Consider the following 21,888-nt stretch of genomic DNA (forward strand, 5'->3'; position numbering starts at 1 on the left):
ACCAAATGTAATGAGGTATACAAACCATTCATCACCTTCCATTCAATTGCGCATTTTGTACTGAGTCAAAGTAGATGTATGAAAACAAGCATCATGGTCTTTTGACATGTAAAATACAATCAACTTTTATCTTGTTATTTTTAGACACAAGTCACTTCTCTGATACAAAACGCCAAGATTTAAATGCCTTATATGATGGAATCAGTCTTACTGATTACGAATCACTGTGTTGAATCAGAAGTCTTTCTTGTTTAGGGGTGAAAAAGGATACAAACGCATGGTTCTTTTCATAAGCAACGAAAAGTTTTGCATTGTATATTGTTCGGCATAAATAGCCGTTACGAATGCATACAAAGAATTTTTTCTCCTTAGGTATAGCTAATTACAACTTTAATTAAGGGAAAGTAAGTGTATTTCTAATGACTTTATCTAGTGTTGTAACATGTCAGATGATCTATTAATAGTTGTTATTAATAAAACACAATACATCTACACTCCAATGTAGCGAGGCATTTCGCTGTTCAACGCGCAAATCATTAGAAGGGACGGCTGAATGCATCACTTTAAATCTGTTTCCTTTTTGACCAGAGATTTTGGAACTCACACTGTGGTGGCCGTTGAGGCAGGAGCCGTGGTGGCTAAAATTGATAGTCTCACCAGTTCCAGCAGGGATATGAGCGACAAGGATAAGCTGGAAGCTGGAACTTCTGCCTCGGCCTCCTTTGCCAGCCTTTTCGATTTCAAAACATCCACCAAGTTGGGTACAGATCAAAAGATGGTAGGTAGAATTATATCAGTAATAATAAAATAAATAACATCTTACTTTTTCTCCAAATAATTCAAGTTTTGAGTGTACTGTTCAGACATATGCATCAACACTTGTATTCCTGACTATGTAAGGCAGTTATTACTCACTCCAATATTTACGCCTTTGAGGCTTATGCTAGGACAAAACTAATCCTCTTTTGAATAGAAGAACGACTTTCGATAAACAGTCATTTTAAGAATTTGCCATTTAGGTGGAGGCGTATAATTCAAAGGTGGCCTCAAGTTTCATCTTAAGCTACGGTGGGCCCAGTCTCAAGGCCAGTGACATGAATCTAACAGAGTGGGAGAGGAATCTGGCGAATCATCTTGTAGCGGTCGACCGTCGAGGGCGACCAATTTACGACCTCATCACGCCTCGCGCACTGCCAGAGCTCAGCGAATCGCTCACCTTTCGTCTTGCAGCAGCGGTGAAAGCTGCTGTAGTGCGCTACTACGAAGCGAACTCCTTGATCGGTAAGTCAAACACATCTAAATTGTAGAAATATTAGCAAATGTTATGGTCAAATGTATGTGATAAAACGGCTAAACTGGTTACACCGCGCACACTTTTCGGATGACATGCCGCTAGCAAGCATGACTCCTACATAAACAATCGGACCAACATTATCGTCCGCTACGTCTCACGCGGTTTTGATATGTCTGCGTTTGGCTAGATATTTAGCAGTGGATTATGACTACAGTTCCATTACGGTGCTACATCTGCATATTCCGATGTTAAATTGCATAGAGCATCGACCTAGATTAATCAAAAAATGTTATTTGTAAAAAATATTTTAACCATATATACTTTGCGGCGGTGATTCTTATTCGGACTAATCAACGAACATATTCAAGAATCATCACGCTGAAAGGTAAATAAACCAGCGTAATCTTGTCACTTTGACAGTAATGCCTTTTATGTTGTACGAAGTGGTAAAGGATGGTCATGCCAACTGTTACAAGCGCACCGTCAGTTTGCGTGCGATGATTATTCGACACATATTGCTAGGGAATGAATTTGATAACGTAAGTGATGCATAATACAATAAACACATGTCCATTCCCTTTAAGCAAGTTCATTCAGACTTAATAAATGGAAATAACTGAGTATCCTTGTAACGACCGATGCATCTATTAACGTTTCAAATGGTTTGTGAATTTGAATTATTCAGGCTGTCTCGATCCTGCATCAACCGCCTACGACAGCGACGCCAACGTGGCTGCAGACAACTGCGATGACTTTCCATACCAAGACCAAACTACAGACGTCCAGGGAGGACAGCTGCCTTTGGGAGGAGTTTACACAACCTGCAAGGGTCCCAGTGACCTCTGCTCGCGTCACATAGCACCCAACTTGGCCACCGGCAATACTTCCTGTCCAAGGGGCTTTATGCCGGTGGGTCTCCTGCCCCCACAGGTACGGTCCTGTGCGGTAGCCTGCCAGGACCGCAAGGTCTTCCAAGAGCCCCTGTGTGTGCATGAATGTGCAGTCACTCGCGCTTTCTGGTGCGCTCTCGATCCATCAACTGAAACAGATGGGAAGAATGAGCTCGGCTTCCTCTTCGGCGGTATATATACCGACACCACGATGAACCCAATCACCAAGGCGCAGTCCTGTCCCCCATACTACGAGGTGCAGTCGGTGGGCCGACGCATCCAGCTCTGCCTGTCAACAGACTTCGAAATGGGACGTCGGTACTCCTTGGCTTTTGGCGGCTTCTACACCTGTCAGTCGGGCAATCCGCTGTATGACGTGCTCTCTCTCAACTCCAGCTCACTGAAAAGAGTTCAACAGGTCAGAAGAGGGTTGCATGCGGGTTTAAAAATCGGCCACAGTGATTATAATGGAAGTACGAGTGGAGAAGATCCGGGCATTATTTGGTCCAAGCGGTGCCCTAATGGGTATACATCTCACATGGCTGCAATTGAAGACACTTGTCTTGTGAGTAGCATAGGGAGTTCTGCAGTGACTCATTGACTTTGTTCATGAATATTCAAAGCTATGCTGAAAGTTTAACAGTTAGTTATGGGAATGGAGAATTGTTACGTTCCAGTTTGCCTATACTAACACTGTTCTACTGGCCAAATATCTAAAATTAGAATGCTTTATCCTGCTTTGCCTCTAAGCTCAGTTATTTTGACATTTGTAAGAAAAATTCTTATAAAAACGGAAATAACATTTACTTTGACAGAAATATGCAATGCATGGCCCGTCGAAATGCTTTTGATTAGTGAAGGCATATTGCGTCACCCGTTGACTTACATTGTTCTTATAAGCACTACGTGCATGGATATAGGAACATGGTTTATAACTAGCATATTTGTAAATGAAGCAAAAAACATTGGATTTGTTTAGATAAACTGCTGCATTCCTGGCAATTCACTTAAAGTGGTCAAAGAACGCACACTCAAGCGACCTCCATTTGTCCAACTGGTAAGTCGTTTCGCACACTTCAGATTGGATTATATTAAAAACTACTTATTTATTTAACGATCGCTTTGTATCAACCCATTTACTACCAAGTCCACAAGTCTATGATTCCTGATTTAATAATCCCAATCCGGCACCACAAATACGTGAAATGTCTTCTCTATCCATCTATGACGATCAGTTGCATCAAATTGTTGTAAAAGAATCGGCAGAGTTTTCAAGTAATGTAGCAAACACGAAAGTTCCTTTGTGGGGAGACACTTTTTTAATTTTTTGGTTTCAAGCAGCGGCCGAAATGGTAAAAACTATTGCCACTTGATCCCCCATCAGAACAGCAAACATCTGGGGTGTGATGTTTGGTTTTCTTTAGAGGCCCTAGTAGCATATGTACTAAGTTAGAGGTGTTAACAAGCAGAAAATGCCTTGTGCAGAGATAGCCCTACAATCCAACGTCTTTCTTTCCCCAAGCCGGACTTTGCAAGCATTGAAACACCGTTGGATCTTCAAAAGTCTCTGAATCAGCCCCTTCGTCTGGTCGATACCTATTCCGGCCGAACCTATCACAATCAGGAAGGTGAGTGGGTCCCGGACGAGGCTGCGGCCGAGCCAGTCAATACGAGTGCATCAGCCTTCCTCATTTTCGCTGTCGTCATGCTCGTGATTCTTTTCGTGGTCGTGATGGGATTCATCATTCACTATGCCTACAGGCGGGTGGCGTGCTCGCGGCAACAAGGTCCATTCAACCCGACTGAGGACTCCACTGCTTAGTGTGAATGAAAAATAGCACTGGTTTTTTAGGTGTATACTGAACCACAAATAAGTTTATAAAAAGTACTGCTTGAAACCCACAGAGACGTAGTTAGTTGACAGTCTTAGTAGCAGGATAAATAGGGTGTAGGTGTTGATAAGGACGTATGATCTTGTCAAGGCAGCCCTACCGGATCAACTTTGGTGAAAGTAACTAATGGGAAACACAGTGCTAGTTCGCATGGCAAGCTGTGTGACCGTGCCCTCTTGTCAGTCCATTTGCTTGAGTTCGGATGACAGAAATCAGCAAAACAGTGCCGGGATTGAAAGCAGTGAATACGAAGCTCGTGTAGCCGTGGCCGTCTTCGACACTTCTCAGTAGCTTCTAAGTTTAAATTTTATCATGCTATTTTGCTGTTAGTTTTTTGCTTCCATGATCTGGATTAATTGCCAGTATCAAGACTGGTCAAACCTTGGAGTTGCCTTGAGACTTACTCCGGATGAAAGAGAAAGATCAAGTATAAGAATTGAATAAACCGGGACGTCAGTGGCGCATGTGTTGCATTAATGTTTGCTCTTGGTGTTTACTTCCTGACTTAAGAAGTAAACATTAACTAGTTCCAAACCAAACAATTTTGTGAACATAACTAAGTACTACTCCAAGACGGTAACCTACTGTACATCGTTAAGTACATTTAGCCATTGCTAACGTTGCGTTCAGGAATCTGATCTTCAGACGGAGCATTGATACTGAATCTCCGAAACAACATCACACTGCGAGCAGGTGAACAAAAGTGGCCGTCCACGTCAACAGGTCTGTGCACTTGTGGAAACATACCAGTACGGTGAAAAAAGGACGTACAAGTGGCGTTTGAGCTAACTTAAATGCGCAAAGCTTCATGGTTTTCAAATAATTCGCACGATCTTCTCCGTGGGATTGAGACCCGCTTAGCTAGATTCCCTTCAACCTACGTATGTCGCAATATTTACATCCTCACCTACTCTTATGCTAATGCGCGCGATCATATGGGTCTTTTTCCACAGATCAAAGCGTTAAGTGGATAGCTATCACTTGCACTACTGAGTAATATGCAGTACCTTACATTTACTAGTTGCACACACCGATATAGCTCCACCACTAATGCACTATGGACGGCACGGCATCACTGACTAAAGGGATAAAAAACCTTAAGCGCTACATCAACTCACACAAAGTAGTCACAATCCGCTTAGGGGTGAGAAGTGTGAATCAGCACGGTCACCAACCTTCAACTTTGAAAACACTCGCCCTGGGACAGACAATGTGGGCCACTCTCCCTGGGGATAAAAAAAACGTCAGTAATCGAACCGAACGTGTGACCCAACCCACCCGAATACCAGATTATATCTACTTGAGTTAAAAGTTATGGTTGAAGTGGGAATTACACGATTCGATAATAGCATTTGTGTAGCACAAGATGCAAACATCCTTGAAGCACGGTAAGAAGGCGGGTAATGAAGTAACCAAGACGAGACGACACCTTACACGCACTGACTCAAACCCGCCCGGTCCATCTTCAGTAACTTAAAGTTCTTGAAATCAGACAGAAATAAATGCAAGCGCATCGTAAGCGCCCTAACATTCAACAAGTAAAACCCGTTTAACTGATGATTAGACGATCGCTGTCAGTCGAACACATCAAGAGAGTCTCATCTGAAAACCTTGGCAGTTCCCTGCATCACTGCCAAATTTAAGTGATCCAGACAATTCTAATCGATTATTACAATCCGTTGGTAAGACAAGTGGGTATATGAAAACTGTGAATTATCATCAAATCAGTCGGCCCATAAGATTACATAGGTTTGATTCTCTCTAAAATATGCATATCCTTCCAAACATTGTTAGATTTAAATAAACAAGGTTAAAAAACGCTCGCTGAAATCTACTGAAAGCCTTTTGGAGCAATGATTCCGTTGTATTTAAAGGTAGTTGATTTCGCTCTAGAATGGGTCTAGTGAGCAGAACGCGCCAGGTTCTCGTATCTTCCGAGTACTGCACCTCATTTTCTCCAGGTTTTGAGAGCCGATCAAGAACGTAGTCACACTTTTCGAGGTTAAAGAAAGTACCCTCTTCGGGTAAATTCATGTCATTGAAATGACTGCTTGGAAATCGGGTGGCTTCAAGGATGCCGACTCCTTCGGCAAACTTTCCGGGGAGCTGACCAGAGAAGTTGGATCGCAGAAAGTGCACCCTCCAGCCGTGATTTTCACGAGGTAGGAGAAAGTGGCTTGGAAAATGATGCCAATCACGGCCGGTGCAGAGCGTTTTTAAAGCCTCCGAGACTGGCAAGTGCTGGGCGAGGTACATTGGAGCGCTGTAACCTTGTGTCAGCGCAAGAATTCTGGACAAACTCAGTCCAATAAAGAGAAGCAGAAAGGATAGCACAATGGAGATAGAGAAAGGTGTACCAGTTGGGATTTTCCCGCTGTGATTGAAAAACAGAACGCACATTAGGAGAGTGACAAGCAAATCCAAACAGGGGAAGCATGGGAAGAGAAAGCGTTCTTCTTTATGAGATTGGATGAAAAACACCAAATTCCACATGAAGAGGGGCATCAGCGCAATACAGAGCAGAGTGAAAGCCCTTTGGTGGAAGCCTGTTTCAGTTTTCCATCCAATTCTGAGAGCGACGCAGGTAAACACTGGTATTGTGAAGATTGCGATGAAAACGATTACAATATTATAATTCAAGAAGTAGTTTATAACGTAGTAGGCTGCTGTTTCCGTCCCATAAAGCTGTGAGAGGCTTCGGCCTTTAAGACTGGAAAGCGCATTATAGGAAATTATGTTCCAAGTAGGAAATATCAATCTTCCATAGTAGAAAGTGTCAATAAGTACCATTGGCGTGATAAGAGCAAGTGCCCAAAATATAGAATACACCATAAGTTGGGCAATCATTCCAGAAAAAATTAGGAAGAGTGCCAAGGGTACTCCGAGAACGGCTGAAAATGGCCACACAATGATGGTGCTAACAGCAACGGCACCCACGCTGCAGAAGTATTGGCCACTTATCCATGAACTCAACATCAATGACGTTAGAGAAGCAACCAAAGCACTTGGAACACTTGAAGAAGCAGAAATAAAATTACCGGGAGCGGCTGAATGAAATAGACAAAATAAAACTCTGAATGTGAGCCGTTTAAGCCCATTATCGGGATAGAGATATAGTGAACTGGAATCCGCCAGTAGACTAGAAGACATGGCAGACACCAGGGACAAAAGCAATCTGACTCCGAGGAATTGCAACCACCCCGGTAACCCAAATCTAGCCAAAACGTAAGCAGGCCATCCGACTACCCAAAGATACAAATATGAACGTAGGCCGAACTGGGGAGAATACTCCCACGTTTGGAATCCGGTATTGTTTGCCGTGGAGACGATGAATCCAAGGGGTTCCAGGTAGTTGAAGGTCTCGTCACAATCATTTATGTTATTCCAAACCGTTGAACATAACGCAGCTAAAATACCAAGCTTCAGGTCCAAAGTGAACATCATAGATAATTAACACACCCCGCATACCGACCCAAATCTAATAGCCACTCAAATCAGGGAATTTAATTTTCCACCCTTGTGATAAGCGAATTCCTAATGAAAATACTTAATGTTTTTGTAGGAATACTGCATACACTATTTTCACTAAATATTTTTGCAATAACAATGGACATTTTCCAAAAAATTAATGCAGAGAATTCGAACAGCAGCAATGCGTTCGCCTTCAGTTTGATTCAGCTTCATACTTAAGCAAATCCTACTCATTTCTCCTAATTGTCCATGAATATGGGAGTGTCTTAAACGCAAAATATAATGTAATACGATGATGGTTTATCCCTTGGTAGTGATAAGACGCCACTTTTGAACTTTTGAATTGGCCTTCTTGTACCCCGCTGGGTGGGCTGACCTTCGGGCCATGCCAGCAGCCCAAACACCTCTGTTCTAAACACATACATATTTTTCCCGGAGTATTGTGTCTCCTTTCGTTTTCAGAGAAGTCTCGGGGCGCTACGATAATCACGTGAAATGGATTTCCCGCTAACGATGCATTTGAGGTGGCAAGCGACCACTACACTAACTTCGTGGCTCAGTAGAAGTCATCGGTTTCAAGGGTAGAGGCAGCTACTGATTTTCCGCAAAAATAGAATGCTACATAACAAACTCTAGCCTTCCAACCAATCGCCTCTGCTAAAGTATTTGAGGCCGAAGGCTGTAGGTACGGCAAGGCATTATTTTTTTTCTGGCACCTACAAGTTTGAGAATAAATTCGGGAATATTGGTCAGCAGCTTTCACTTTTAGTAATATTGTTGCTCTTCCGAAATAATGGACAGAGCTTCGACGGTACATTGCCGCAGACGAGACACTAGTAACCTCCCCGTCATCCCGTTTTAGGCCCATTTCTCGGGCGACATGGGTTTAACATTTAGAAAGATGATGGAGACTGTGGTGGACAATTGTGCTTAAGTTAAAATGAAGACAATGAATTGTCGGCAAGGAACAACAGTTTTGGGAGTGGAGCGATTAAGTCAATTTGGGGTCGTGGGTTCCAACTTAGTCGTATGCATTACTAAAAGAAAATAGTTAGGCATATTTAAAATGGATAGTATTTCATTTAAAATGTTTATTTAACATGTAGATAAGTACTGGCTTAGCATGACAATACTACTAGTTCTCATGCTCATGATAACGCTCAGAGACAATTCCTAATAGCCTTCCAGTCATTGATTGCTTTACGTTCTCTGAGGAAAGACAGGCTATCTAATTCTTCAGAATCTATAAAAAACATACTTGACAGCATGAAAACGATTATCAATCGACGAACGTGACGGGCGCCTAAAGGCGCTCCCTTCGCCTGCATTGGGATCGAAGATGGGAGGTGGAAGGATGAGCCTGTCACATGGCACATTCCAGATTTCTCGAGCATAGCTTGCGATTGTGCGATCAGAGGAGAATTTAGCGCTGGAGGCAATGTTTAAGAGGCACATGCGGGCCCATTTCTTCTGATTCTAAAAAATAAAAAAATGTACGGCTTATGGACAATTCTATAGAATCCTTTGTTGATATTATTGCTGAAATTATGTTGCCGTCAGTGAAATGTAAACGAAAAATTAGGTTAGAAATATTTAGCAAAATCCGAAGCCTGGGACACTTGCTTTGTAGGTGTCTTCAACTGCAGCTTGAGCAATTAGGTACTTGGTAAAGTCAGCGCAAAGCATGTAATAATCGCGACCAGTCAGTTCATCGTATAGCTCCTTGAACCGTTCTGGCTCTTCGGGGCAGAAGAAGCCATTTTTTATCTGATCCAGGCACTCGCGGAGTTCCGGAGAGTTGGCAATAAAGGAGGTCGGATTATACCTGCGTTTACAAAGACAGTATGTCATACCATGTCACAACTATCTCAAAATTACTGCGTTTCCTGAAAATCACCCGTTGCACTTTAGATCGTCCAGCTCATTGACTGTATGACCGAAGATAAACATATTCTCACGACCCGCTTCCTCTGCCATTTCAACATTCGCTCCGTCAAGAGTGCCAATCGTAAGGGCTCCATTCATCTGATGTGAAAACCACGATAAAATTTACAAGTCTTAAGTCCCATATTCTAAATACATTTTCTTAAAAGGTGGGGCTTTTTAATAACCACTAGCATCTAGGTTTATTCTAACATCAAAGGTTTGCCTACTACTGACATAAAAAATGTTGTTCGATAAGGGAAGAATCGCACCATGAACTTCATATTTCCGGTGCCCGAAGCTTCCATGCCTGCAGTTGAGATTTGCTGCGACAGATCGGCGCCGGGTATTATGTATTGCGCGAAGGTGACGCGGTAGTTCGGAAGAAATACAACCTTATAAAAATGAAGAAGACCATTACATACTTTTAGCTACGATACTTTTGAGTTTTTCTTTTACAAGTTCCATACGAGAAGAATAATGCAACACAATTATAACAAGGAGGTAAATGGGGCCCTCTTCCAGTCTTCACATGTGATCACTACTTGATTTGAAGACTTACACTGTTTCAATGATTGTATGAAGTTAAAATAGAGGGCTCCAAATGCTCCATACGGCGATAATATATTCAACGAATAACTGTGGCTGGGCGTCACATCAGATGCCAACTGTTTGTTATTCCAACGGTATATCAGTGCAAAGTAATAGTGCCGGCAACAGATTAAATTGAAGCAGTTGGAGCATTTGATTTCAAACGCCATTTAAATGACCTCTTTGTAATTGCATAATTAATAATAGGTTTAAATAACTCCTATAAAAAGGTTAAACATTGAGTTATTTTGAAAAAGGAGGTACAAGTTACCTTAAGCTTGGAGCTAGCGGTAGAATCATTGTTAATTTTTCGAGCAATACAATTGATGAAGTTGATTATCAGCTTTGCTCGGGGATATCCGGGTGCTGCTTTACCACCGATCATGACCGTCCTTGGGACCATTTCAATTTGTGGATCTCTTCTTATCCTATTGTACATTGCGACGACGTGCAAAGCATTCAACAGTTGGCGTTTATACTCGTGAATGCGTTTCACCTTAAAAAATTTACTAGCGATATGAACTCTAGCTGCAGTAAAACCTTGATTTCAACACCGAGACAAATGCACAAACAGATAAAATAAAGACTCCATCGACGATGCTTAAAAACCAAACTAATTAATTGTTAATATATGAAAACATTTGTAAACCAAGCTCCATTACTTAATACGACGGGAAAAATGTGTGTATTTTAGAAGCGCAACCTCGCGTTTTCATGTGTCCAAAACTTACACCTAGCGGATTGCCAATGAATGATAAGAGGTAGCACAATGTCAAATTCTACGTAGGTTTTTGATCACTTTTTCGTCATTCGTGGTAATATGAGTCGAGTTTCATAATTTCCACGCGACCATTATGCAACCATTTCAACCAAGAAAATATTTTACCTTCTGCAATTTTAGGATATTAACTATCCAATTTTGTTTGAAGGTCACTGCTTTTGCAATTTTTCTTTGTATAGCATCCATACATATCCCGCTAGATCATACACAAAGCTGTTCTTACCTGAATGTCAAACATGGTATTTGGGTTAACTTCGACGTTCAATATGTGGAACAGGTAGTTGGCAAGTTTCAATTTATTCTGATGTTTTATCTGAAAGAAAGTAATGATTTTGCTCAGATGGGTATGACTTGTTAAGAAAATCGCATTTGATATCCTTACCTTCATAAGCGCTTCGAGCACGGAGTCGTCGTCAGCATATTTCTTCATGCCTTGAATCCTATCAAAATCCACAACCCATTCTTCACCCAGCTTCTCTGTCAGCAAGTCAGAAAGACCGGGATTGCAAAGTTTAAGCCAACGACGTGGGGTAACGCCGTTTGTTTTGTTTGAGAACTTTTCCGGCCACAATTCATAGAAGTCTTTGAATCTGGTAATTTTGAAGAAGGGTTCAAAGGTGGAAAAACTTATCGTAGGAAGTAAAACCAAGGAATATGGATGAGATGATCTAGCTCCGAGAGAAAACCAACAAGTGAAGTATTTGTACAAAACAAAGTTTTTACATAAGGAGAATGTTCAATGACACAATTCTCGACATTTATTCATGCTATTTTTTATGCTAAAATCCCACGTAAGGCATTGAGATGCAATACAATCCATTTTTAAAATCCTCGATTTGTAATTGCAGTATTTTTTGGGAACTAATTTTAGCCAATATAGAGCATTGAGTTGAAAAAAAAGCAGTAAGAATTGGATCCTGGTGAATAAAGGGAACCCTGAAAATTGCTTACCAGTATGCACAGCAGTCATCAAAACACGAACTAATGACTTCAGCCTTTAGATCAATAAATTTTTAATGCATTTTATAGGTAACGTAGAAAGCGGGGTTTTTATATGAAAATCAGCGATTTCTTTTGCTTCGACTAAGTTTTATTGTCTTAGTACACGACAAGACAGTAATTTGTAGTCACTGAAAATACGGACTTCACTAGGTAAAGAGAAGTATCGCTTTTTTGCTCTAAATTGAAACCACGCGTGACTTATTTTACAAAATTGGGCACGAAATCACCTCAAACCAATTATGTATTTCAGTCTCTTGCTGTTTAGAATGCCAGCTAAGTTCCAGCTACTATTCTGTGAGTTAATTTTGTGGTTATCTACTCGTATTTAGCTGCACAAAACTGAGACAATTTGTTCCGCATATGTACAACTGGCTTTGAGATAGCCTCAAAGGAAACAATTACTTCAAACTGCATAATAACGAAGTGTGGAGCATTTTTGCCTAAAATAACCATAGTTCATTTATTAACAATGAAACAGGGGTTAATAAGTACCTACACGGAGTTCTTCAATATCTCTGTGTGAAGTGCAGCAACGCCATTGATACTATGCGATCCGACTATGCAGAGGTTAGCAGTTTTCAAATTCTTGGAACCTTCGTCGTTAAAGATTGACATCCGATATACTCTTTCAGAGTCATTGGGATACTTCCTGCGCAGCATCTAGACCAAGTCTAGGTTTTAATATCCCCTACAGAATTGACTTTGTTTGCAAGCAATTTATCTACTGACCATCCTGACGTAGCAAAAATATCCACTGTCCCTATTATTAAGCCTACAAAAAGATGACTCTAATATTTTCAATGCGTTTGATCACTATGATATTTAAACCTGATCCGAAGCGTTGATGGATAAGGAAGAATTAGATGTACTGAGTTAACTCATTTGTTCCAATGCCCCACCGTTACGGTGGCAAATGTATTAATACAAGCTGAGTGCATTACACACTAAGCTTACCCCCAATAGAGCATAAGTCCTTCGATTCTCTTCAATATAAGGAAAATCACAATTACTGTAAATTTTTAATGACTTTCTCTCTAGCATAACCAATTCAATAAGTTATTTAGCTCTCAAAATGTGCAGATATACTGGTTAACTTTAGCTAAAAATGCCTTCCATGACAAATGGGAACTGCATCATATTTATAATTTACTACAATCGCTGAAGATGTTTCAACTATTACTTATGATTGTGATAGTTGAGTGCCTTAAGGTTTGAAAGAAATGGAACGCACATCGCAAAAATCCTGGTTAATTTTGAAAACAATCTCTAGATGTCGAGGTAACATTCTCCCAATCAGGTCAACTGACCAACGTTCCATAGCCTCTGGAAGGACGGTGTGATTTGTGTAAGAAAAAGTTTTTTGGACGATTCCCCAAGCCTTTAAATAAAAAATTTACAAATACTATTCCATTTAGATGAGATTTTAGCTTAATATATAAGTCCGGTATGAGTTGTAAATGATCATATGCAGAATATAGAGAAGATAAGGATATAAAATACTTATTGCTGCTTTTTGTGCAACTAATAGTGCCCATAGTCTTTTAGATACAGTAAATCTCTTATAAAAATATGGTTGAAAACATGTGTTTGTAAAATACGCAAAATATGTAGGTAGAAGAGCTTGTTGTACTTTATCAGGTAAGTTATTTATGAGTAATATAATCACCTGGTCCCAGCCAACACCCTCAATATCAACCAGAAGCCGCATCATCTCTGGAATGCCCATGGATGGATGCGTATCGTTAAGCTGGATGGCAACTTTTTCGGGTAACTGAGAAAAGTCCTTTCTTCTGGGACCATGCTCATCCACCATTTGATAACGCCTAAGAATGTCCTGACAAGCCGCCGAAACAAGCAGGTATTCCTGCTTCAAACGAAGCTCCTTTCCTTCGAGTGTGTTGTCGTTTGGATACAACACTCTAGCGATATTCTCGGCTAAGTTACGCTGAAGGACAGCCTAAAATAGATATTTAGATAATTAGTATCTCTTAAAATGCAATGAATGGTTTTAATCTTATGAAAAAATGTGATGACGCTTCTGTTTTAACAGCAAAAACGGCTACGTAAACTAACTTCAATATAACCACCCGTATTAAAAGTTGCCAGGTCAAAGTTTTTTGGTGCCTTGCATCCCCAGAGTCGAAGTGTGCAACAGACATTGCACATGTAGCCGGGAATGGGAGTATCGTAAGGTACCGCATATATTACTTCAGTGTTTGTCCACGTTCTTCGATCACCGTACACTTCAACTTTACCATAAAAATTTACAGGGAAGGAAAATTCTTGACGCACTCGTTCCCATGGGTTGCCAAAGCAAAGCCAATCATCGGCCTCCTCATACTACAAAGATGAAACTTGTAAGGTGTAATTAGGAAGCAACTCAGCCCATCATTTTTCAGCAAATACCTGCCAGCCATTATTAAGTTTTTGTTCAAAAATTCCGTAATCATATCGAATACCATAACCTGTTGCAGCGATTCCTAGATTGGCCATCGAATCCATAAAGCAAGCCGCTAAACGCCCCAGTCCGCCATTCCCGAGGGCGGCATCTGGTTCACAGTCTTCCAAGTCTTCTAAGTTTAGCCCCATCTATGGGTTGAAAGGCATGCAGATATGGTAACAAATAAAAGGCTTTAAAATTGTCTCTCTAATATACGTTTTAATAACTCTGTGCGTAAGGTATCCGAATCTTCTAAAACTTTTAAAAGTTCTGTTTCTGGGACTAATCAAATACAATATACCAGAAATAATGCAAGTCGTGGTAAATACACCACATACTGCCCACTAAGACCTAGGATCTATAGACACAACAACTGACAAAAAAACAATAAAATTAGAAAAGGTACAATAAAGTTAAGCAATCATTAAGGAGCCGCCATTTTTAACTTGGGATTCGCTAATATGTTTTACAGAATTTAAGGGATTATTTTGCATAGCAACCAATGCTTTGGCACACTTGACACCCAAAAATTACAAAACAACTAAGGAGTATTAAGTTAACTTACGTTATGCAAGCATTCTTGAACGGGATCCCTAAGAGCAAGATTAAGAATAGCATTTCCTAAGGTTCGGCCAATGAAGAACTCCATTGACAAATAGTACACTCTCTAAAATACCTATTTAATAGCATTGTACTTTCATGTCTTCCTTATAAAATTTTTGTTTTGACCGAAGCCATCGCAAACTCAGGCGCTCCCAAATGGTATTCGACAGTGCCAGGTAGTAATCTCGTAAACTAGCAGTGTGTGAGTCTTTGGCCAGGGTAACATGAAGGTGAGTATTTATATCGCTGTGTAAACACTTTGCTGTATCACATTGGGGAATATACGAAATGCTTATGTTTTTTGGCCTGGTGCTCATTTCACTAATTCAGCTAGGTAACGTGTTACCGCAGATTTCTTTTGCAGTTGCTAACCTAGACAAGGTTCAAGGTTAGTATTAACATTGAGTAGGTAGCATAAAATTAGGTAGTTAATCCTTAACCCTTAAAGAAACAAGTTTTTTAAATTTTACTTTCTTAAACATAATAGCGGTAGTTTTTTGCGGCACTTTCTAACTGAAGTTTTTCAAAAGTAACGCATATCTACACCACCTAGAACTCAGGTGGTCAACACCCTTTAGCGATTGTTCTACCTCCACTTTTTATCAAAACACGAAAATCACATCTGGAGAGGCTACCCTTCGGAAAGAATCACTCCCAAGAGCAGGTGATTGCGACGGCATTGCCACCGTACCCAGCACCCACGATTGCACCACATTGCATTAAAGGTGCATTGTGCAACACACCCATCCACACATTAAATTCGCCCAGATTCCCACACTGTCACAGGCACAAGTCATCGAAATCCGCAAACAGTTATTTAGTACTCCAAGAGGGAAATTAAAAGATGGGACGAAGAAGAGGGCTAGCGTACGAGAGCGGACGAGTACCGCTTTTCCCATCCGAAAAGAAAAATCGCAGGCGTTAACTGTTATCGGAAGCGGCGGAATTGACAATAGGCCCCACCGTAGTCGGACTTAGGTCACTGCCAACATTCTATACGCGAGATTACGCCACACATCCAGCCTGCAACCAAGTTTCGAAGTATCGAAGCATTTGAATTAACGCATTCTTTGTTCAAGTAAATGCTGGCTTCGACAAAGTCTAAAACAGGGATATTTAATGTTAGATCGAATGCCAAAATAATCAAGTTCTTTTCTAATCCAATATGCTAACAGAAGTTGACGGAAAAGTAGCTGAGGATTCCATATTTTGAATAAATCCAAAAAAGCTATCACTGAAACTTCAACACTTACTTGATCACTTCCCGTATCGACATTTTGAGGCAAATAGTAAGAATTGTCCTGAACGTTCCAATTAAACATTTGAGGTCTAAAATGACAATAATGAGATCAGAAACATATCAAAGACAATACCCACAACGCATAAATAGTAAGTAGGCAATGAGCCAAAAAGCGAAGCTGAGTTGATAAGGTATAACTTGAAGAGAGCAGCTGTAAGGCTGGAAAGATAGTTATTTACACTAACCGCTGAACTGATGCGGGGAGATATGGGGGCGGCGGCGGTGGTGGCTGCGCAAAGTGAGGAGGCCAGTTTTCAGGACTGGTAAAATGGGGAGAGGAGGGAAAACGCCACCGCTGTGACGACAGCAGTCCCATCTTTAGGGAGGTAGGAAGATGGCTAGGCTCAAAGACAGTTGGCACTGCAGTGCCACTGGGGACTGTCTGGAAATTTCGATTAGGAATACGATCCCAAGTTTTGGAAAACAAGATCTAAAGGAAAAGAGCACAATCTAAGAGGTGAATTTCGAGTGAAAAAAGAAAATGCATGCCAATTTTGTGCTAATCCCCTTTAGCACTATGAAACACCGCTACCAAAAAACAGGACACAACGATACCAAACATTTACGACGTACTGAAGCATATCGTTTTGGTTGTCTTCCTTCTGATGGATTAAATTTGAATGAATTTGTGTTGCCGGGCTAAAAACAGGAATCCAATGTCAGCGATCATGGAGTTCACAAATACAGATGTGTATGAACAATGGCACTTGTTTGCAAATACCTTGAAAAGGATCACTGAAAAGGCCAACTTATCTAAAAAGCTTCCTCGCAAGACTCATAAAATAACAAACAGGATAAACTCATACCATTAGGGAAAATATCCAAAATAACTTTTCAAATTAGCGGTAATTCACGCTAAAAATACTTCTTTCAAAGCAATGTGTGGCACTTTAAATATAAAAAGCATGTTTACAAGGTTTGATCCTATTGCTTCCGCCTCGTGAATTCGTGAAAATCGAGGAGGAAGATCCCTCTGGAAATTGGATCTCAAAGTGGGGTAGCTATGATTGGCTGTAGTATCCACCCTCGCTGCTTCCTCAAGATGTTTTCTTTGACGAGCCGCAACCTAGAAAAGGATTCGTTTAGGAACCAATGCTGAAGAGTTTAGCCATAAAGTGGAGACGTACCTGACTGGCCTGCTCTTGGATAAAACGAGCTAACTCCGAAGTGTTGATATCATTCATTCTACGCGGTTCGCAGGTTGAACTCAATGGCATTGGTAGTGAAGATGGATTCGGAGATGTGAAGGAATCGTTGGTTGCATGCTCTCTTGGTGCACCAACGCCTACTTCCTTCAAAGGGGATTCGGCGATATCCTATAACAAAGAGCAGGTAAAGGTGTTGAACTCCGCCCAAAATCTGAGCCACTTAATAACAACCATACCAATCGGCATCACAAACACGCACACGCACACACACACACACCCAGTTTTAGCAGACCGTATTGATGCATTACACTGCCGACAAAACATATGCAGCTACGCACTCCTTTCCTATTTACCTCTAGCAGATCCCTAGAACCAGTTTCCACCCCTTTGTTTTGAGTATCCTTTGACCGTTCAAGCGAGATTTCCGGCTCAGGGGTCTCAAATTCCTTCATTTCTGATGCAACCTCAACAATCTCTGGCTGTGATAGCTGTGGGAGACTCGGTGAAATACGATCAACACTTGCAAACGCCTGTTTCGCACCGGACCACTTCAGTAGGCTAGGCAATTCTCCAGCCACGGATCTGGTAAGAAGGATACAGCATAATTAGTAAAAGAAAGCATGTCTGCCTGAGCTACGGGGCGTAACTGTACAATGCGAATAACCTATCGCCATCCATTTACATATAGTTTTAAAATTGTCACCTCTGGGATCTATGGTTCAACCAAAATGTCACATATTACACGAATGTCCGCCAGTCGCGTAACAGTAAAAGAACATCAAGTACATGATCAAATAATTAGCATCTCTGTGAGGATTTCGACTCGGAATCCTACATATAATCTTCGCAGGGAAAGCCTTTACAAATCCAACTGCTGTTTACATTTAAGCCAAAGCTGTGAAAGGCACGAAAGAGACAGTAATTTTCAGCGCTGCAGAAGGGATTTTCAAGGTGAAGAAAAAAGCACTTAAGAAGCAAATACCTGAGAGCATCGACAATAAGGGAGACTCGGTTGCGAAAATAAGCCGCTTGTACATCGGGATCCCCATCAAAAAAAGAATGCGGCATGAGATCAACGTAAGGACCTGATTGGTACGAATTTTTGAAGGCTGGAATGCCCATGGGAAGAAAGCCCTATAAAGAGCAAAAATTACGAGCCCAAATCAACTCAAAAACAAGTACAAGACGTAGAAATTGAGTGACCCACCTGAAGGGCGAAAAGTTCCGGCAGGTCGACTTTGGATAGATCCTCAACTGGGGCATGATCTGAGGAGATGGTGCCCACCAAAGAGTTCAGGAAATCAATCGTTGATTTACTCAGGGGCGGAGCAAACTCAAGAATCTCCGAGTCAGATAATTTACCACTTTCTAATTGCGTGAAAGCTGAACACGTTAGTAATGACGCAAAAAAGTGTGGTGGAATATTTTAGTTAATAAAAAGACGCGGTTGTTGATACCATGTCCAGTCCAAGCAACCTGGGCATAATCGCGGTTAATGCTAATAGAACAAAGGCGTGACCTTAACTGACCCAAATGATACCAGTGATAAAGGTATCACTTCATTTATAATGATCTCAATGTTGGAATGTAACATTACAACTTGCAGACTTAATGTAACTAAATTGAATGAAACATTTACAAAAATAACTATCGAATTCTACTTGACAGTAAATTTAAAGGTGCACCCCGCTGAAATATTATTATGATAAACAACCATCGTTTAAAATTAAATAACTGTCTAAAGAGCACCTGTTTTTTTACAAGAGCACTGAGCCTTTAGAGCCAAGACAGCAAGTAGAACTGGCATAATTGGAAGGTCATTCTTGATCACTGAGCATTTATTGCGAACTGCCATCACAACAGCGCAAAACCAGTTGATCAGAGACACTGTCGTGTACAGGAGGCACTGTCGCAAAGTCTGCAAAGAAGTCGAGCTTTAATTTGTTGCCTACCAATTTACAAATAGGCGAAACACCTAACACCTACCGGCTCGTTTTCTTTAGACCAGTTGGTTTGTAAACCAAAGGAATGAATGACAATCGTGTTTAAAAGTCTCACTTGCAATTTTTGCAGATTCTCAGGCAAAACTGTTATAGATCCTATTTCTGCAAAATCGCCTGAGAGTTCGTCCAAAGGCTTCGGCAAATCAACTGGAGCTGCAGTACCATCAATCATCGATGCTAAAGTGCTTGTAGCCAACGAAAACTCCTTTGCAGCACTTACAATAGCCCAAATGTCTACCAAGAACATTTACGACTTAACATGTATTCACAAAAGTAGACTCAAATGCTGCGTATCATAAACCTTTGCTCACCTGAATTATTTGATGCCATGGAGTGAAATCTAAGGAAGACTGGAAGTGGGAACAGTAAGAATTCGCATAAATCTGCTTGTATCGATGAGCTCTTTAAAAGGCTTAAAGAGTCATTTTTAGTGGAATCAAATATGGTATCCATGATCGACTTTAGATTCCTCCTCGAAAACAAAAATGGAAACGAGCATGCGATCGCACGGACGTAAAAATAGCATAAACTATCCATTCGTGGATTGGTCTAAAACATTGAAAATGATTACAAAATACCAAGTATTGTGTCGGATTTTGGTGGAATAGATATTACGGAACGATAGTCACCGCATACCTTAGTAGCCTCAATAACACCTAGTTGATTGTAGGCATGCCCACAGGTTGGATCTATTAACCAAGCCGAGACATAGTAGGAGACTGCAATTTTGTGTTGGTGCTGATACCTTGCCAAATCTCCCAGATGGATGCAACAGTGCTGAACCAGGTACACCACAGCTTCAGAGAGACTGATTTTCAAAGGCGAAGTGGCCTCTTTTCTAACAGAAAGCGGTTCGGCGGAGAAGACTCCAGAATCGGGGAGTCTTTCGCCACGCGGCAGGATTATGGGTCGTTGCTGACTGTCCTCAATTGCGGTAACAAATTTAGTTGCATCGAGTAGAGCGGCTTTCTCCTTGCGGCTGAAACGAGTGAGCTGTGTCTGAAGAGTTACGGCATCCAAGTCAAACCGGCCGCCTCCCCAACAAACTCTGCCAGAGGTCGGTGCGTTGACAGTAAATGCGGTTTCAGTAATCTAGAAAAAAAAGATGGTGAAAGATTCCAAACATTGATTTATGGACTAGTTAAGGAACATACGTTTTTAGTCCATGCAGAGTCTGGTAGGCGGTCCAGCAACTTATGCATCAAAGTAGAATAAAAGCCGAATGCACGGTCGATCAGAGAGACCAAGCGTTGCTGATACTCGTACACATTCGAATAGTTGGAACTCTTTCGCAGCTAAAAAGGTTACAATGACAGACAAAATCGTAAAATAGGAATAAAAGGTTACACAAAGTTTAAAATTGCAAGAAAAACAATTGCCATTAGAAGTAACCATAGTTGTGAAAGCGAACTAAAGATGTTAATAGCAAAGAAACATTTGGCACAAGTACAAATGAGATAGTTGAATTTAGGGTCCGAAATCACGAATCACATAGATTCTGACTTTTAGCAGGCAAAAAGCAATATTACAAGCACTGAAAATATAGAAAAATAAAGGGAATATGTGTAATAAAAAGCAACAGTAGTGCAAAAGCTTAAATACAACAGCATAATAAAGGAGGAGTCAAAATGGGAGCGCAGGATTGCTATATTTGGCGTACTTCTTCAATGCAGGTATTTAACGGTCCCTTGAAAACAGTATTCCAAAGTTCAACTTCAAATTTGCGCTCTAATGAAAGCAATGGGTCGAAAAATATGACCGTTCCATAATGCTCCTGCAACTTTAGAAGTAACTCATTCCTTGAACAATACGACTTTCGCGAAGGCAAAAGACTCTTTAGTCGGAAAATCTCCGAAAAAGCGTTTTTGAAAATCCTAGCATCCCTTGGATCCATGCGAGTAAACACAACCTGCAGTCACAGGGAACCAATTGCTTGTAAAAGCCGCATATACTTCAAATCAATTGAAACCAAACTTCTATGGTGTGATGTATAAAAGAAGCAATATTTGCCGTTTTTAAGAATTTACTTCTATTCATATTTAAAACAGTTTTTAAGGTCGAAAAAAGTTGTGATTTGATGCGATATTTTTGGTTTGTTTTAGAACGCGCACCACAATTTCCCATTAATGATAAATTTTAAAAATTTTAGATGCACCTAAAGGAATTATTTTTGTTTGTAATTTTTTTACAAGCAAATAATGGTTAAAATATAACTTTGGGGTCCAATTGTTTCTTTCCGTATATGTTATATTTAAACCCAGATTTTTCAGTCTGCTTCAAATCAAAGTAAAAACAAAATAAACTTAAGGTAGAGGATGTAATTCTTTGGCCGAATATGCTGCTTATTCAATATAAGTGCTTGGTTTGGCTTTTAGTTATGTATATTGACAGGCGACTGCTAGGCTAATCAATTTCCAAATACCTTGGTAAATAGGCGGCCTGTTTATTTGTTTAATTAATTACAGCAATTATGGTTGAGTAATGTTGCGTTTCGCAGTTTTTGAAAATCACTTTAATGTGTTTTAGGTGCATCTCTCTGATTTGGTGAAG

At 40.7% G+C, this 21,888-nt stretch overlaps 3 protein-coding genes across 3 annotated transcripts in view; 1 reads left to right on the plus strand and 2 right to left on the minus strand. All coding sequences in view use genetic code 11, as the record gives it.

Annotated features, from left to right (window-relative positions):
- Positions 1-4,006, plus strand: part of EGR_02534 (Macrophage-expressed gene 1 protein) — a gene marked incomplete at both ends in the record, with an annotated part of 6,322 nt that extends 2,316 nt beyond the window's left edge. The window contains 5 exons of the mRNA XM_024491783.1: positions 589-778; positions 1,020-1,281; positions 1,980-2,749; positions 3,164-3,241; positions 3,707-4,006. Of these exons, the coding sequence (XP_024353934.1) occupies positions 589-778; positions 1,020-1,281; positions 1,980-2,749; positions 3,164-3,241; positions 3,707-4,006 (1,600 nt within the window). The remainder of the gene's footprint in view (positions 1-588; positions 779-1,019; positions 1,282-1,979; positions 2,750-3,163; positions 3,242-3,706) is intronic.
- A 674-nt stretch (positions 4,007-4,680) lies between these two features.
- Positions 4,681-15,204, minus strand: EGR_02535 (Glycogen phosphorylase, muscle form; the record flags this gene model as incomplete). The annotated part of the gene is made up of 18 exons (XM_024491784.1): positions 4,681-4,808; positions 5,912-6,450; positions 6,475-7,496; positions 8,179-8,263; positions 8,806-9,023; positions 9,165-9,372; positions 9,445-9,572; positions 9,743-9,865; positions 10,333-10,557; positions 11,066-11,155; positions 11,225-11,432; positions 12,341-12,504; positions 13,076-13,222; positions 13,511-13,801; positions 13,918-14,184; positions 14,251-14,433; positions 14,850-14,951; positions 14,980-15,204. The coding sequence occupies 18 exons, from the start codon at positions 15,202-15,204 to the stop codon at positions 4,681-4,683; spliced, it is 4,353 nt and encodes a 1,450-aa protein (XP_024353935.1).
- A 662-nt stretch (positions 15,205-15,866) lies between these two features.
- EGR_02536 (hypothetical protein) lies at positions 15,867-21,232 on the minus strand (the record flags this gene model as incomplete). Its single annotated transcript, XM_024491785.1, has 14 exons — positions 15,867-15,988; positions 16,149-16,216; positions 16,373-16,617; positions 17,101-17,253; positions 17,315-17,503; positions 17,689-17,917; positions 18,318-18,469; positions 18,543-18,703; positions 19,085-19,253; positions 19,322-19,572; positions 19,650-19,887; positions 19,975-20,430; positions 20,493-20,633; positions 20,999-21,232. 14 exons carry the CDS (start codon positions 21,230-21,232, stop codon positions 15,867-15,869), a joined length of 2,808 nt encoding a protein of 935 aa, XP_024353936.1.
- Between the last annotated feature and the right edge of the window lie 656 nt (positions 21,233-21,888).

Source organism: Echinococcus granulosus (genome assembly GCF_000524195.1).
Source record: "Echinococcus granulosus chromosome Unknown EG_S00011, whole genome shotgun sequence".
Lineage (NCBI taxonomy): Eukaryota > Metazoa > Platyhelminthes > Cestoda > Cyclophyllidea > Taeniidae > Echinococcus > Echinococcus granulosus.